Here is a 16,847-nt window from a genome sequence, read left to right as displayed (position 1 = left end):
ATAAATGTTGTTAATCTTAGATCATATAATCTTAACATTAACCGGTTTTTAAAATGTAATTCTTCTCCCACTGTCTGCAATAGATGAACTGAGTCATTTCCAAGACAAAATACTTCAACGGTATTCGCAAACATAAATTATGGAAATTTTACAAATGTCAATAACATGCAAAAGAAACATCACTGGTCCCAGCACTGAACCTTGGGAAACCCCATATTTAGCCTCTTTGAATACCTAAGTTTTTATTGAAATCTACTTCACCAATATAGTGCAAGTATAATGCTACTCCTCTCCTACTATATGCTTGTTTTTCTTTTATCATATTTTAAAATCAACAACTTCCCTCAGATCAGATCTACCTAAAACATATTCTGCATTATCTGTAATTGTTATTGTCTTTACAAATTCCATGAGTGCAAAGTTGTCTATTCTTGTTCCTGTTCAAAATCTGCTGTTCTCACAGAAACTTATTTTTCTGAATCAAAATATACGTATTTTATTTTATTTATTTTTTATTTTATTTTTTTTTGCAGTATTCGTTTTAGGAAACTTAAAGAAACAAGCCTGCATTTACTGTAGTGACCTGCGTCCTGGTTGGTGTTACTTCAAACTACTTCACAGTCACGTAGGTCATAAGGTCAGAAAAATGTGTAACTGCTGCTTTAAACTCGAAAGGACATTTTTTTCCCATCTAAACTCCTCCTCTCCTCCTTTCTTTGCCTCCTTCGCAAACAAACAGTACCAACCTGTTGGCCCTGATGTGGGATCAGTTTAGTAATCTGTTCCTCAGCACGTGGAGCCGTGGATCCTTCGCTGTGCTGCTCTCAGATCAGTACCCCTCACCCCTACACTTTTTCCCTCCCCACGCGCGCTCTGATCCGACAGCAGCTCCACTCCGCAGCCTTTTCCTTCCACTTCCACTCCACTTCAGAGACGCCAACCAGGCTGGCTGTTCCTACGCCTCTGCACCCTTAGAACAAGCAATCTGTACGGGAATAAACACGGATTAAATCACTGTTTTGGGGATTATGCTTTTTCCAAATTGGATTACAGATGCGGGAATTTAATCAGAAGGAGCCTCGACTTTTTCCAGTAAAGTAACCGTGCAGCAGAAGTGGACGTAAACTTTTTTGGACTGGGCTCGGTTTTATAATGTCAGGGCTTCTGAGTGTGTTATGAGTGGCTTTTATGATTTTTTTTTCATTTCTTATGAGAGCTGTGTTTTATATGGACGGTTTTCCAAGTGGAAAAGAGAGAGAGACTTCCACATCTCAGGAATTCGACGCCAGGAACTGAAGGGTCCGTGAACGCCGCAGGTAGCTAGCTAACTTGCTCGAGACTTTTAGGATTGTTTCAATATCTCCTGATAGAGGTGAGAAACATAATAGGCCTAATTGTACTCAAATTAAGGCTCTGAGCTGTTCGGCACACAGCTAACGTGAGCTAAATGCTCTGTGTGAGCTTTTCCAGGGTCGCATTTTGTTTAAACCAACTCGGGTCTAGTTCAGCCTCCACCATTAGCCTCCGCGGCTAACGTCCCAACATGCCGCAGCTGGGCAGAGACGGAGACGACCTGGGGGCTAACGATGAGTTGATCGCCTTCAAAGACGAGGGGGAACAGGAGGAGAAACCCAATGTGTCCTCGGAGCGGGACTTGGATGATGTCAAGTCGTCCCTAGTCAACGAGTCGGAGACCACCAACAGCTCTGACTCGGAGGTGAGTTGAGCAGAGGTCCGTGAATGCTTCCCACTGTGCTCCGGGTGTCTTCATGCTGCTGTGGCTCTGTGTGCAGGCAGACAGGCGCCCCAAGCCGCATCCAGATGTTGAGAGCAGGGCCAGGCACGGCCAGCTGTTTCAGGAAGGTAGGTAGCAGCATGGCATTCCGGACTATGATGCTTCTAGCGGTAAAAATTATATGGGACTTCTTTATCAAAGCAATAGTTTATGCAGAGTCTTAGATCAACAGTTATGAGCTGCAGTTTGAAATTTGAACTAAAACATTGAGGATGCTAGTAATTATTTTGGTCATGAATTATTCTATCAATTATTGTGAGGATGAATAATTTAATTGGAAAAAAATGGCCACATTCTGCAGATTTTTAATTTAACTATTTATGCCCATTTACATAAGATCATTCATACATTAAAATATGAAAATAAGCAAATAATGCAATTCATTTTTAAATAACATAATAAACATGTTATTGACCAAAATGCAATAACAGTATTCCTTTAGTCAACATTTGATGGTTTGTAGCAAAGGATGCATCTGCAGCTAAAAATCCTTCTAGCATCAACTCAGACCTTTCTGCTGGTCTGAACATCAATACAAAGTAGTGCTGATATGGTGGTTATCTTTGATTAATAATTCGATAGCAAGAGGTGCTTAATAAAGGAATATTATTTTTACAGAACTTGAAGGTAGGTCAAACAAAAACTGTTACTTGAGGAGTTTTGGGTTGGACAGATGTATAGATTAAGTTTTTTATCTTAAATGCAAAATATTTTTGTAAAGGTTTGCTCTTGTTCATTCAGCAAATTGCCTTTTTATGAGTCTCTATATTCAATTATTTAATTACTAAATTGATTGACAATCGCTTCAATACTCAGTTATTCACAATTAATTCAATGAAATGTTTCCGCCCTGAAAAACAAATTTCTCTGCTCACGTCATAGAACTTAGATATTTATACAGAATTTGGGCCTGTGCTTCTGACAGATTATGGGCATGGTTGGAGATGGACCAATCAGAACAGCAGATTGTTCCCTTATCAGCTCAGTGATCTTTGAGATATATTTATATATTTTTTGGTCAAATTTTTCTTTTATTTCAAGGTTATCCCATACAGAAGCAGCATCTCTTCTTCAAGGAGGCCCTTACAAAATCTAAAATTAACATAAACATGAGTTTAAGAACTCCTGCTATTTCCTGCTAACAAATCCCAAGAAAAAAACAAAAAACAAAATTATAGCAAAATCTAGACTTATTTCATATGACTGAGGTGAAACTTTTGTGTTCACAGCCGAACAGATTTTAAAAAGAAACTGGAAGAAGAGTTAAAAGGAAAAGGCATCAGTTCATGGATGAGTTCAGTAGAAATCAGATAAAACTTAGGGACATGCTTTGATAACTAAAAGTTCGCCATCTTGTAATTCCTGTGTTTTCTAACTCTGCAGCTCACTTTCTCGAGCGTTTCAGTCTTTAGAAACAAACTGGCCGGAACAGTCAGGCTTCAGCACAAACAGGAAATCGGCATCAGCTAGGAAAAGCCTGATTTATACGTCTCTAGCTTACACTTTTCTATTCTTGTTAGGCTTATCCCCTGACATGTGTGACCATTGTACAATACAGAGGTAATGAAAATAGATTTTGCCTTGAGAATCTTTTTGTCATTTTGTTCAGCCCTAAACCTTCTGGGCCATATTGTACCATCAACTCCTGCTGTTGCCACTCTCTAGACATTCCTCCAGAAGAAAGTGTGAATATCCTGATTGATCCAGGTGTAGACAGTCAAAGCTCCGGGGATCGTTGATCATCGACTGATTTTTGAATGAATTAGAAATGTTGAATGGGTTGCTGCATTTCTGAGGCAGCAAACACACAATTCATTTAAAATTTCTTCCACCTTTCCAGAAGGTTTGAAGTGATTCTACATAAGTGAGCATAGTCATGGTGACAGTCATTACTTTTGGCTGAAACTGACAGCTTAGAAAACATTTTCAGCACAGCATCTCTGGTTAATTCTCAGACATCTAAAACATTAGAAGGAAGCGCTAGCGTTTTTGCATTCATTACCTGGAAGGCAAAATGATGATTAAACATTCATTCCTGTTGTCATTGTCATTGAATCTTAGTCCTAATTGACGTTTTTATGTTTTTTCTTTTTCAAACATCCATTCTATAGTTAGTCAAACATACAAATACAATGGTTTGCAAAAGTATTCATAGCCTTTGAACTTTTCTATATTTTGTCACATTCCGACCACAAACATCAATATATATCACTGGAATTTAATGTGAAAGACCAACAGAAAGTAGTGTACAACTGTGAAGTGGAAAGAAAATATATGATTCAAGACTTTTTAGTTTAAAACAGTCTTATGCTATAAAAGGATTTCCCAAGCTTTCAACATCTCACTGTTCAATCCATCATCTGGAAATGGAAAGAGTCTGGAACAACTGAAAGCCACATGAACTTCCAGGCCGAACAAGCAGAGCTCTGATCAGAGGTGCAGCCAAGAGGCTCATGGTGACTCTGGACCAAATGTAGAGATCCACAGCTCATAGGGGGAGTCTGTCCACGGGACAACTATTAGTCATCACTGCACACATGGGGTCTTCATGGAAGAGAGGCAAGGAGAAAGCCATTGTTAAAAGAAAACCATATGAAGTCCCGTTTGCAGTTTACCAGAAGTCATGTTGGACACGGCAAACGTGTGGAAGACGGAGCTTTGGTCAGACCAGACCTAAACTGAACTTTTAGGCCAAATTGCAAAACTTTATGTGTGGAGGAGAACTTACACTGCACATCACTCTGAACACACCATGCCCACTGTCAAATAAGGTGGTGGCGGGATCATGGTCGGCTGTAGCTTCTCTTCAGCAGGATCGGGGAAGATGGTCCAAGTTGATGTACAGATGGATGGAACCAAATAAAGGAAGAAAAAATGTTGGAGTCTTAGGGCTGGAGACTTTGGTGAAGGTTCAGCTTCCAACACGACAAACACCCTAAACTTAAAGCCAGGGTTACAATGGAATGATTTAACACAAAGCATAGTCATGTGTTAAAACGGCCCAGTCAAAGTCCAATCCTAAACCCAATCCAGAATCTGTGGCAAGATCTGAAAGCTGCTGTTCACAAACGCTCTCACAATGCATCCAGTCTGACTGAGTTTGAGCTGTTTGGCAAAGAATGGGCAAAAATTTCAGATCAAACCCTGAAGGCTAGGAGCTGCAATAGCAGCAGAACCTGGTTCACAGAGGATTGACTCAGGGGGCTGGATACTTCTACACACTGCACTTTTCATTGTTTTTTTATTTGTAAGAAATGTTTTGAATTATAATTTAATTTTCTTTCTACTTCACAGTGGTAGACCACTTTGTTGGTCTTTCACCTGAAATCCCAATGAAAAATATTTGTTTGTGGTTGTAATATGAGAAAATATAGAAAAGTTTAAGAGGAATGAATACTTTTGCATGTCACTGTCTGTCAATCAGATATGGTGTTTCTAGACCCAGTGTTTCTGGGTCTAGATTTAATGGAGACTCAGTTTCCCAGAAGCCCTGTTGAGTTATTGTAGCAGTTCCCCCAGCTTAAGGCTGATGTTGTTCCTCAGGGCCCCGGAAGCAGCATGACACGGGCCTCTTCCAGCCTTCTCCGTATGTTGGCTATCCCTTCTTTATGATCTCGGACCTTGGGAACCTCTGCAGCCCCTACCTCACTAATGGAGCTCTGGCCCCAACCGGCCGGACGGTAAGTCAGCACCAAACACTGATCGGCATCCTGATGGCCACACTGCTTCATTATGTCTCTTGTTTGGTTGTTTTTTACTATTTGTAGACAATCTCTAAAAAAAACCCATACATTTTCCTTTACAGTTCAGTTAAACACTTTATTCATCCCAAAGGGAAGTTAAAGGCTGTCATGACTCATAAAGGTTCTTCAAAGAGTCGCTGTGCAGGGACAGGATGTCTGCAGCAGGCAGTGTTACAACAACTCTGAAGAGACCTCTGATTGAAGACTGTCAGTCTGACGGCTATCATGACCTGCTACTAGTTCAATATCTGGGCAACAGAGACAATATTCCACAGTGACATATTCTGGATGACAGTGGAAGCTTATTACAATTTTTCTTGATTGTTTACATACATTTTCTGAAAGGACGCCTCATACTCTCAGAACTCAACACGCATATCAAAAACACACACACAAGGGGCAAATCCCTCCAATTCTCCTGCAAGATGAAACTTTACATTCAAAACAATGTTCTGTCTTCTTAAAATTGTATTTTGCTTTCAGATTCACACACAGAGCCTCATATGATTAGACATAAGCACCAGCTGAACACTGATGTGCTCGGTGTAAAACACTCCATCATAATGACTCAGTGTTACACTTACTGCACATAGTACATGCAAGTGTGTTGTAAAATATTTTAGAATATTGTTTTTATATTCGGAACACACAAATACACAGTAACAAATCTTATGTTTTCCATAAAAACAATTTACACATTGTACATCCCAACCAACACAAGGTTGCACATAATTTACTGTAAACTATAAAAGCAAACTATGCTGCCTCCTCTCTTCTGTTTGGGACTGACCTCACAATGTTGGACAAGCAGTAAAACATCTTGGCATGAAAAGCTATTGCTGCATCTTCCGTAGCTTGGAGAAGGACTAGGTGTGTGTGTGTGACAGGTGTTTGGCCATGTGATGAGCCTGTGCGCATAGTAGGGCAGTTGATTTAGGATTTTGAATGATAGTGTGTTCCTTGTGAAAACAAGAGATTTTCTTCATAAACTTGGTGCCAAATGCAGGAAATTGTTTGTAGTGTTTTGAAAAAAAGTGTGATTTACAACTGCAGTTTCAGTGTAAAGTAGGAATTATACTTGCAGAATTAGTTCAAGGGGTTGGTGCATGAGTTGCATGTTGTCATTGTGTCTCAAGTATCACTATTTGTGTATAAACAATCAAGAAAAACTGAGATAACCTTAAACTATGTGTGTGAACTTTTACGTTTTCACATTAAATCCCCATGAAACACCTGAAGTTTGTGCAGGAAAGGACCTGGAACATGAAGAAGTTTAAGCAGTTTGCAAGGTTCTGTCATGTGTGGATGTTCTGGCATGGCTGTGAAGTCCTCAGGGACCTGCTGGTTAAGTCTTATCAGAAACCGACGACACTAAAGGGTGGCTCAGGAAGCTGAAACCTGTAGTTGCTACTTCATATTGCAGGGATATTATATTTTAGCAAACTGAGGCCCAGACACCACCGCCTGCAGGTCTGCTGTGTACAGTATGTGTGCACTGTGTGTGTGTTTCTGACCTGCCTTGTAATGGTGGCGTGTTAGACAGGCCTGGACACAGCCTGCCTGCATGCCTGCCTCCAGCAGGAATGAGCTCTGATTGCGTCTGATTCTCTGCTGCAGATTAGATGCTGTAGCTGCCAGGTACCAGGCAGGATTTGCAGAGTGTTGCTCAATTTCCCGTCCCTACAGCGTTTTGGAGGATAAGCTTGGATTAGGGGCCGCTGTCTGATGGTTTAATACATCTCTGCTCTCAGCCATGTTTAAATGTTGCCTCTGTGGAAGTGGGACAAGTTTCAGGATGTTTAATGTGAAGTGTTACAGCAAAGGAAAGTTTGAGTTGATGACCTCAGGGAAAAGTTTAACTGAAGTTGTCAACTCACAGCTAAAGCCACACATGACGCTGCAGCTGAAGCTTTTAGACTCAGAGCTTCAGGCTGTCTTTCTTTTTCCTTTGCGTGTTTGTTTTGGAAGTCTTGCCTGTACTTATTTAAGCCACACACACACACACACACACACACACAGGTTAAACACACAGCCCAGCTTCCTCACACAAACACCTGCATTCCTCAGCTTTGTAGCAGCCATCCTTTCTCTTTCTGGCTCATTGTTGTCCGTCACAGAGTCTGAATGGTCTTTAAGCAGCCCAGCTGCTGGCTTTATCAGCCCGGTTTCTTTAATTTTTCTTTTAATTTTGGGTGATACTTGCATGTGAACCAACCTTACCCACCAATCTTTTCTACCACCAAAAGGCTCTTTGAGGGCTGTGTATAACAGCAGCCTGTCTACTGTTGGCTACTCTGCTACTTTTTTCTATACCTAGTTTTACAGAAACAAATCTCTAAAGGCCAAAATCAGTCAGGCTTTTTAAATATTGGTGATCAGTCAGAAACCAGTGCATTCCTACTTTAATAACAGCGATCAGTCTGCTATCAATAGCTATTGAAGAAGTACTTGAACGTGTCCTGAATATGTCTAGATATTTGACAGAACATTCCTAAAGACAAAGTCTTGGAAATGTTTTCTATTCGTCTTTATTATTATGGAACTGTATTTATATATCACTTTAATAAATTCTTTTTTTATCGACTACATTTTTCTCTCCGTCTTTAACTATCATGGATGTATTACTAAGCTCAGTGTTATGCAGCCATGGGGGATATTTCCCCACTGACAGCTAAACCAGAGGGATGGCTGATTTGCTGCGTGTCAGGACCAGGGCACCAAGCTGGTGGGCCAAGTCACATTCATGACCTTCAGCACGTCAGACATCTTTGCCGCCTTGCAGGCTTTTGTGACTTTTTTTCTGTGTGGTGTGTGTCTGATTGAGGGAGTGTGTCTACTCCAGATAAGGTTTGATTACTAAATTAGTTGATTATTTCAGTAGTGGATTCATTGTTTCCACTACTGGCCTTCAGCTCGGCTGTTTTCTTGGTTCTGGTGTTGGTGATGGACCTTCAGCAGGCCTCTGTGGGACGTGATGACACGCTGTCACTATCATTCATTCACTGAGGCCGTTGTTTCCTCTGAAGGCTACAGTCAGCCTCAGAACCAGAGTTGTTCTGCTGTTTATCAGACCTTCTCAGAGAGGAGTCGCTCTCTGCCTCCTCAGACTGTTGGGAGTGTTTATGGAGGATGAGGAGATGGACCTGCTATCTCAAGCAGAGTCTTTGTAAACAAACCTCTGCTGGTTGCTCGCTAGCTGAACTATAATACAGACTGTTTATTGTGCTGATGGGTGCAGGCAGGAAGCAGGAGGCGGCGTACAGAGACGACCTGTCTGCTCACTTCGCCCTCCTCCCATAACGCCCCCCGTGCCCCCCGCCTCCTCCCCACAGCGCCGCACGCCCCTGCAGCTCAGGGACTCATCCGACAGGAAGAGCCTCAACACTGAGGGGCGTCTGCTCATGATCCAACCTGTAAACCTGCTCATCACTTAAAATGCCGTCTCTTTAGAAAACATGCTGGTGACATGTGGTCATAGTCACAGGTGGGACAACAGGCGATATGAGTCTTTATTCCAGATAATGTGGCTGAAAGATCATAAACAAAATAACAATAACAATAGAATGTGACCAACAGTAAATGGCTCTGGACTCTCAGAGAAATGATTCCTCCTCATTTTTCCACTCTGACCCCTGTTTTATCTCAGGTCATTGTTGCCTGATGCACACTTCCTTGTTTATGTTGCTTCACCACAGTGACACGCGACTCACACCAGAGCTAACAATGTTCAGCTGTATGTCTGAATTATTTGACATCTGACCTGATCTATGAATCATTTTTTGTTGATAGTTTTTCAATATTCTGCACAGAAAGTAGACGTGGCCGTTACAGCAGCATGATGGGCTGAGTAGTAGGGCTGCATCGATTTATAGTTTTCTGGCCAATCACCAATCTTTAAAAACCTGACCTGCCCATTCCTCCGATTTTGGCCACTGCTGATGGTCAAATACAAGATTACCTCATATTTTGGGGACTGTAGCACAAATTGACAAAATCTGGCATATCAAAATCTCAAAATCTCATGGTTTTTGAGCCATAAAAACTGAGATTATTCATCCATCTATTTATTTATTTCATTTTTTATTTAACCCCTCACACTTAGGTTAGCAAACATTGTTGAGGGTGAGGATTCTGTAAATCATTGCAGATCCAAAACATAACACAGGCCTATAAAACCCTCTATTATAATAAATGCAGTTTTTATTTGGAGGGCTGCAGATGGGGTAATGGGAGGATTGACTAAATTTTAGTTTTCTTTTGACTAAGACAAACATTAAACATTTGCTTTTTAGCCAAGTTGAACAAATCAGTCATACAGATTTGGGGGACCCAGGTCAGGATACACTATACTCTTTGCTTGGAATGGAGAGCAAACACAACTGATCCAGGGGCCACACTTTGGATACTCCTCATTTAGGGCCACTTGGTGGCAATCCCAGCCAGAGCTGACTCCCTTCTTCAGCTAGCTCCTCTCATGTTAGTGGTCGAACATCATCTCTAAATCTTTTCAACAGTGACGCCTTCCCAGAGTTTTACAGAGTCATAGATTTGACATAATTTTTTGCTAAAAATTAGAGATTTTAAATCTGCAAGCATCTGTCCCACTCTGAGCCATGGTAAATTGTCTGTAGTTGTATATGGTCATGTGCATGTTTAGTTTGGTTGTATTTACCCAGAATGCCTCGTCTGTCTCCTGTTTTTGGAGTGGCCACAAAATACTTTATTATTATTATTATTATTATTATTATTATTAGGTCTTGTAGTCAGGTTCGGGTTCAGGTTCCAGAAGAGGTTGCTGCTTCCTGCTGACAAAATCTGTGACTTTTTCTGTTTCTGACTCCAGAGACATTTCAGTCACTTTCTGCTCCTGTGTGTGTTTAGATGCTTCCTCTCTGACTTTGGTCTCTGATCCGGTGGCTCAATCCATCTTCAGGAAACACTCCATTAGTGTCTGACCTGATAGACTTGGTCGAGGAAATCATTCTGACACTAGAGTCACAAATTCACTACCTAAGGCAGATCATCAGGATTTTCCAGATTTTTCCCTGAACTCCTATAGCCGTTCTCCGCTGGCCTCTCATTGGTCTGTTGTGGAGAACCTGAGCTGTTTGCTGCTCGTAAGCAGCAGTAATCCCAACAAGTTTCCCCTGAGCTCAGATCCTTACCCGAGGCTCAGTAATGGGTTCGTAGTGTGTGTGTTTGAGTGGAGCAGTGTTGTGGTGTTTCCAGCAGCTGGATCCAGTTAGCGCTGATCCTCAGCTTCCTCTGAGCGCTGAAGCAGGGGCCGGGCTACAGACCGGCTGTGTGCAGAGGCCGGTCTTGTTGCTCTGGTGTGGGGGCGATGGGAGGGGGGTCTCGCTCATTCATGCCTAAATGTTTATCTGACGTAGTTCCAGGACTGATGAGACTAACATGGTTTGGTGTTCTTGTTTCGAGTCCTGCCCTCCTAGTCATTAGTCCAGAGATTTGAATTTGATGCTGCTGCCTCAACGGATGACTCAGAAAAGATGGCGCTCTCAACAACAGACTTATCCTTGAAGGATTTTAGCTTCCTCAACAAGTCCAGTCTGTTGTCCAGATGAACATAGAGGTATTTCTATTCCTCCACTTCTTCTCCCGTGATGGAAATAGGGTTTGATATAACCCTCCATGCCTCCATATGAGCTGCATGGAATACTGTGCATTTCTGATCAGAGATTATGCTCTGATGGAAATCCTTACTTTTTTTTTAAATTAATTCCATTATCTCTATGATGTACTCTCTGTTTAAAGTGCAAAACATCTGCACCTAATGGTTGCCTAATGTTGAGGCGAATCCTGGAGATGATCCATACTAGTGGGCCATCCTGCTCAGTGTTTTAATTGTAGTAACTTAACCAAAACATAACAGCACAGCCCTGCCTCTTTCTCTTTTTTTGCTCTTGTTATTTGAGCTGATGACTCAAGCAGCTAAAATCTTCCTCTGTTACTTTCCAACCATGGTGAAAGCTGTTAAAGCATTTTCAGTATCACAAATCAAAAATCCATATCCCAAAATGTATAAATAGCTGAAAGTGTTGGGTTAGAGTCAGAAGGCCTCCCTGCCTTGCTTTGGTTTATCTTCTGTAAGTCAGGGTCAAAGGTCACAGTTGAGAGCCTGTAGGCGTCACTCACAGCTGAAGGAGCACCAAAGGCCTTTCAGCAGACCCATCTCCACCCAGCAGCCTGTTCATCAGGACCATCAGCTCTGAGTTCTTATCTGCAGGCAGCTTCCTGCTGTGGAGGCTCAGCATCGATGAAGGGAGGTTGGGAGGGACAGTGGGGAATGTAAACAAGTGACAAATGAAGAGGAGAGGAGGACACTTAACCACCTTATCTTGTGTTAGAATCCCAGAGCCAATATTTGCTCGTCTTGAGGCTGGTCATTTAAAGTTCCCATCATGCCTTCTGCCTCTGCTCCCCACAAGTCATCACCTTCCTAAAGTCTGCTTACCTCTGTTACTGGGAAGCCTGACAGACCCTTCCCTTTATGAAGTGGAATAATAATATTCACATGGTTTAACAGATCTGAAAAGTGTGGCTTGCATATACCGATATCTGAGTTATAGTATCAGCCAACAAAGAAAGATGGTGATTAATTGACTTAAAATGTTTTTTTAAAACAAATTCACACATTTACTGAATTAATTATTAATAAATTAATTTGATAACTCAGCACTAGTGCAGCTCACTTAAATGCATAAACATGTAAAAACAACTTTAATTTGTTCATTCAGTGCAGTTAGGAGTAGAACAGCCATCCATCCATTTTCTTTACACCCTTGTCCCTTAGTTAGGTGCCAATTAACCTGACATGTTTTTGGACTGTGGGAGGAAACCGGAGTACCCGTAGAGAACCCACACATGCACAGGGAGAACATGCAAACTCCATGCAGAAAGACTGGGACCGGGAATTGAACCCAGAACCTTCTTGCTGCAAGACAACAACTCTACCAACTGTGCCACTGTGCAGCCCGTAGAACAGCCAATGTGAAGTAATTAATAAAGAAAGCCTGTAACTGTTGACAGGTTGTCAAAGTAGTCAACAGGTTGACTACTTTGGTCAAACATCTAAAAATAAACTAACAAATATTTCAAATGGTTCAGAAAGTATATTTAGGAATTCTAAATATAATATAAAATAAATAAAGCATAACGTCACTCAGAGCACAAAGCATAGAATTAGACTGAATAGATCTGCCCTTATGTATTGGAGACATTGTCCCTGATGCCCAATTTAGAATTGATTTAGATACAGATGTTAATATGGGATCAGTGCATTTATGACCCTCTGCATGTTTTGGGAGTGTTGCTGCAGCTGTCCTGATAGAGACTGAAGGTTTTTCTATTTTTTATTTTTTTGTAAAGCTCAGTCAAGGTGGACGGAGAGCGACTGTGAGCATCAATGGTGCAAGTCCTGCCACAGATTCTCAACTGGATTTAGATCTAGACTTTGATCTAACACAAGTAATCTTTTTGATCTAAACCATTGCTTTGTAGTAGACCTGCACCGACAGCAATTTCCTGGCTGATTACTGATATTTAAAAAGCCTGACCTGCTGATGTGTATTTTGACTTCCAATAATGACTTTTTTATTTTTTATTTTTTATTTTTTTTGCTTTTTGTTTTTGTCTGAATGTTGCTAAATGTAGCAAGAAAGTTGCTGAGTTAGCAAAAGTGGAGCGACTGCAACGTGCAAACATGACCTGGTGGGCCAGTCTGTCACTCAAACTTCTCTCACAGCAGAGTAAAAGAGGGCAGCAGCTGATTGATAGACCTGAGATCAGTAGATAAGATCAGCTTCACATGCAAGTATCTGCCGATCACTCATCTACCAACATTAAGGATATCGGTGCCAATTTATAATGGTGCACCCCAACTTTGTAGCTCTGTCGGTTAGCCAGCAATGGCTAAAATCGTCTGAATACAAAAGTGCACCATACCTTGACAATAAAACAGCTGATGGCAGCTTCTGTCTCCCCGCAGTACCTGCCTTTTCAGTGGCCTCTCCTCGACATCCCAGGAAGAGCAGCTATCAGAGATTCTGCTGCTCCCACACACCTGGTAAGACTCTCCCTCTATGCTACACACACACAACTTGTTGAATTTCCCACGTTTTTATGCTGCCATAACAGTAGAGAGGATGTGGAATGTTCAACAAACATCATGCACAAATAAGGTGTTCACTTTATCATTTACTTTAATCCAACATTCCAGTACTTTCTCTATGCCTGAAGAAGGCAGTGAATCTCCTGACATGAACTGTTTATTTACCAGTGAAGAGAAATGACTGAACTGTCAGCAAAAAATCTCGTAGGTTCAGTGTAACATGACACTGAACAAATGAAAAATATTCAACTATTTTTCATTTTTCCAATCATTTGATATTTCTCTCTCAGACTGCAACCCAACTTCATCTATTATTATTATTATTATTATTATTATTATTAACTTTTTTCATCCATCCATAGGGCTGTCACGATAACAAATTTTGCTGAGCGATTAGTTGTCTAAAAAATTATTGCGATAAACAATAATATTGACTAATAATGCATGCGATTTCCTGCCATAGATACACTTTATTTTCAAAAGAACACATAACACTGGAACTGATGAACTAAATAAACAAAACAATCAAAAACAAAAATAAAATGGATTCTCAGTCTCCATTAACAAAAAACGTACTTAAATAAAATCTAAACAACATAAAGCCAAAGTGGAAATAAATACTGCATTCAACCAAAAGAGTGCAGATTATAAAGTCTGTATACTATATTGCCCTTCAGTAATCACTAGATTTAGATAAAGAAGATGGGCACATCCGACTACCTAATGCAATAGTTCACATTACACGATTTTTTGCCCCCATTTTGCCCTTATGATAATCTTAGAACGTTCCAAGATTGTCCCTGGTGATTTCCTAACCGATCATCCTGCAGTGTGATTTAGATCTTCGTGGCTCCGATCTAAATCAGGGGTTTTCCCCCGACTGGGAGTTTAATGCAGCCTGTTGAATGTGACAGGTAGCCAATCAGAAAGCCGGATTCTCCTCCAGCTTTCTGAGGGGAAATGGAGGGGAATCCCAAACAGCTGACACAGCGCAACCTGAAGTCCAGCAACATTGGAGATGATTTGTGGAAACAACATTAATATTTATTCAACAAGAATATAGAAATGACAAGGAGAGGAGTCGGAGCCAAATTGCTACCGCAGTTGATAAACCCGGTAGGTTTTCAGCTGTTCTTCGTTAACGTGACATAAAAAGGTTATAATGATTTTCATTCAGTCAGAACTTTACGGTGACTCTAGCCACATGCATCACAGGTAGATTCTAGTAAAACATTGATTAATGCCTGGTTTTAAAATTAGTTAACTGGACTTGTAGCCATTATTTTGTGCCCATGTGACTGGAGACCACACGGCACGACGAACCCTATCATGCGATTAATTGATATATCGTTTATCGTGACAGGCCTATCCATCCATCCATTCATTTTCTAACACCCTTGTCCCTTAGTGGGGTCAGGAGGGTTGCTGGTGCCTATCTCCAGAGAACGTTCCGGGCAAGAGGCTGGGTCACCCTGGACAGGTCACCAGTCTGTCGCAGGGCAACACAGAGACAAACAGGACGGACAAACAACAATACACACACACACACTCACACACACCTGGGGACAATTTAGAGAAACCAATTAACCTGGCAGTCATGTTTTTGGACTGTGGGAGGAAGCGGGGATCGAACCCAGAACCTTCTTTCTGTAAGACAAAAGCTCTACCTACTGTGCAGCCAATTATTATTATTATTATTATTATGGTCACAGTTCTGATTAAGAGATTTTTTTCCCATCCAGACGTGTTTTTCTCTATTCCTCTCAGCTATTCCTTCTGATCTCTGCGGTTCACCAGAAACGTCCCACATCCAACATCGGCTCTTAAACCTCGTCCAGATGCAAAACAATATTTCTCAATCAAGTTTAATTAAGAAAAAAACAAAATTGGAATTGATACTACTTTTTATGTCCTCTATAAAAAGCTATTTTTTCTATCATTTGGTTGTTCAGATTGTTTGACAAAGATGAAAAGATCAACCCAGAAATTAGTCTATTTTACAGTTTCACCTGTTTGACTGTAAACCAGGATAGAGTGCAGTTAGTTGACAGAACGATCCACATTCTTCATCAGTGAGCCACTTTTGTTCCTCACTGCTTCATCCTATTTGATGAAGCTTTAGAAAAGTTTCTTCTGTGAAAAACGTTCACACAGCATTTCATGTTTCAGTGAAGTCTGGATGTGTAGTCGGAGCCAGGAGCGATGGGATTGGGATGTGATGAGCTTCACTGACACGAACTGCTTTCACAAGTTCATAATTCCTAATCATTATAATCTTCAGCCATTGTTTATGTCCAGAGAATTTAGTTTGACATGTGGAAGTGGCACAGGTCAAATCTTTTTGGGGTGAAAAGATCAGACAGTTCAGACTGCAGTGAATAAACAGATTTGAGTCACACTCACCTGATGTGTGTGTGAATGTAATAACTAGACTAAATCCACACAGGTGGATGTTCGACATAAAAAATTAGTTTTGTTGTTACTTCTACCATGTCTGTCAGATGAAATCCGTTTGTGGTTAGTGAAAGGAAATGAGTGTGAAGCAGGTTTTCTGGGCTGCAGCTGTTTTACACTAGCAGCATTAACCTGATCAGTTCCAGATGACGCTGATGGATTGCTGTTGGTGTTTCAGCAACAACCTGCTGAAACACCAACATGCTGAGCTTCCTCTGTCTCGTCTCCAGTCCAACAGCGTCCCTGTGGTGCAGCATCCCCACATGACCCACCTCCGCCCCCTGCTGTCCTACAGTCCAGAGGCCTTCTCCCCTCAGAGGGCGTCTCCTGGCTTCTCTCCTGAGCCTGGTAAGCAGCTGCTGCCTGCTTCCTGCTTCCTGTTGCCTACTTCCTGCATCCCTACTGCCTACTTCTGGTTTCCTGCTTCCTACTTCCTGCTTTCTCGTTCCTGCTTCCTACTTCTTGCTGCCAGCTGGCAGATATCTGCACCAGGTAGTCTCTCCTCTGTGACTCTGATCTGTTCTTCTATTTGGGAAGCAGGAATGTCGAGGAGCCCTCACACTGCCTGTTATCCTGTGTCTCCTGGAGGAATGACTCCCATCCCACACCCACTGGGCTGGCTGTGAGTAACGCACACACACACACACACACACACACACACACACACACACACACACACACACACACAGGCCTTGTGATCCTGTCGATGTTAATAAAGCATGCAACA

At 41.5% G+C, this 16,847-nt stretch overlaps 1 protein-coding gene across 1 annotated transcript in view; it reads left to right on the top strand.

Annotated features, from left to right (window-relative positions):
- The first annotated feature begins 752 nt into the window (after positions 1–752).
- The window catches only part of LOC103153233 (transcription factor 7-like 1-A), a 24,044-nt gene continuing 7,949 nt past the window's right edge, over positions 753–16,847 (top strand). The window contains exons 1-6 of the mRNA XM_016661772.1: positions 753–1,717; positions 1,794–1,863; positions 5,339–5,475; positions 13,544–13,621; positions 16,351–16,468; positions 16,661–16,742. Of these exons, the coding sequence (XP_016517258.1) occupies positions 1,544–1,717; positions 1,794–1,863; positions 5,339–5,475; positions 13,544–13,621; positions 16,351–16,468; positions 16,661–16,742 (659 nt within the window). The 5' untranslated portion in view covers positions 753–1,543. The remainder of the gene's footprint in view (positions 1,718–1,793; positions 1,864–5,338; positions 5,476–13,543; positions 13,622–16,350; positions 16,469–16,660; positions 16,743–16,847) is intronic.

The sequence above is a fragment of the Poecilia formosa genome, unplaced genomic scaffold (assembly GCF_000485575.1).
Source record: "Poecilia formosa unplaced genomic scaffold, Poecilia_formosa-5.1.2 Scaffold343, whole genome shotgun sequence".
NCBI lineage: Eukaryota > Metazoa > Chordata > Actinopteri > Cyprinodontiformes > Poeciliidae > Poecilia > Poecilia formosa.
The sequence above is the reverse complement of the archived record's forward strand: the minus strand, read 5'-3'. Positions and strand labels throughout refer to the sequence as shown.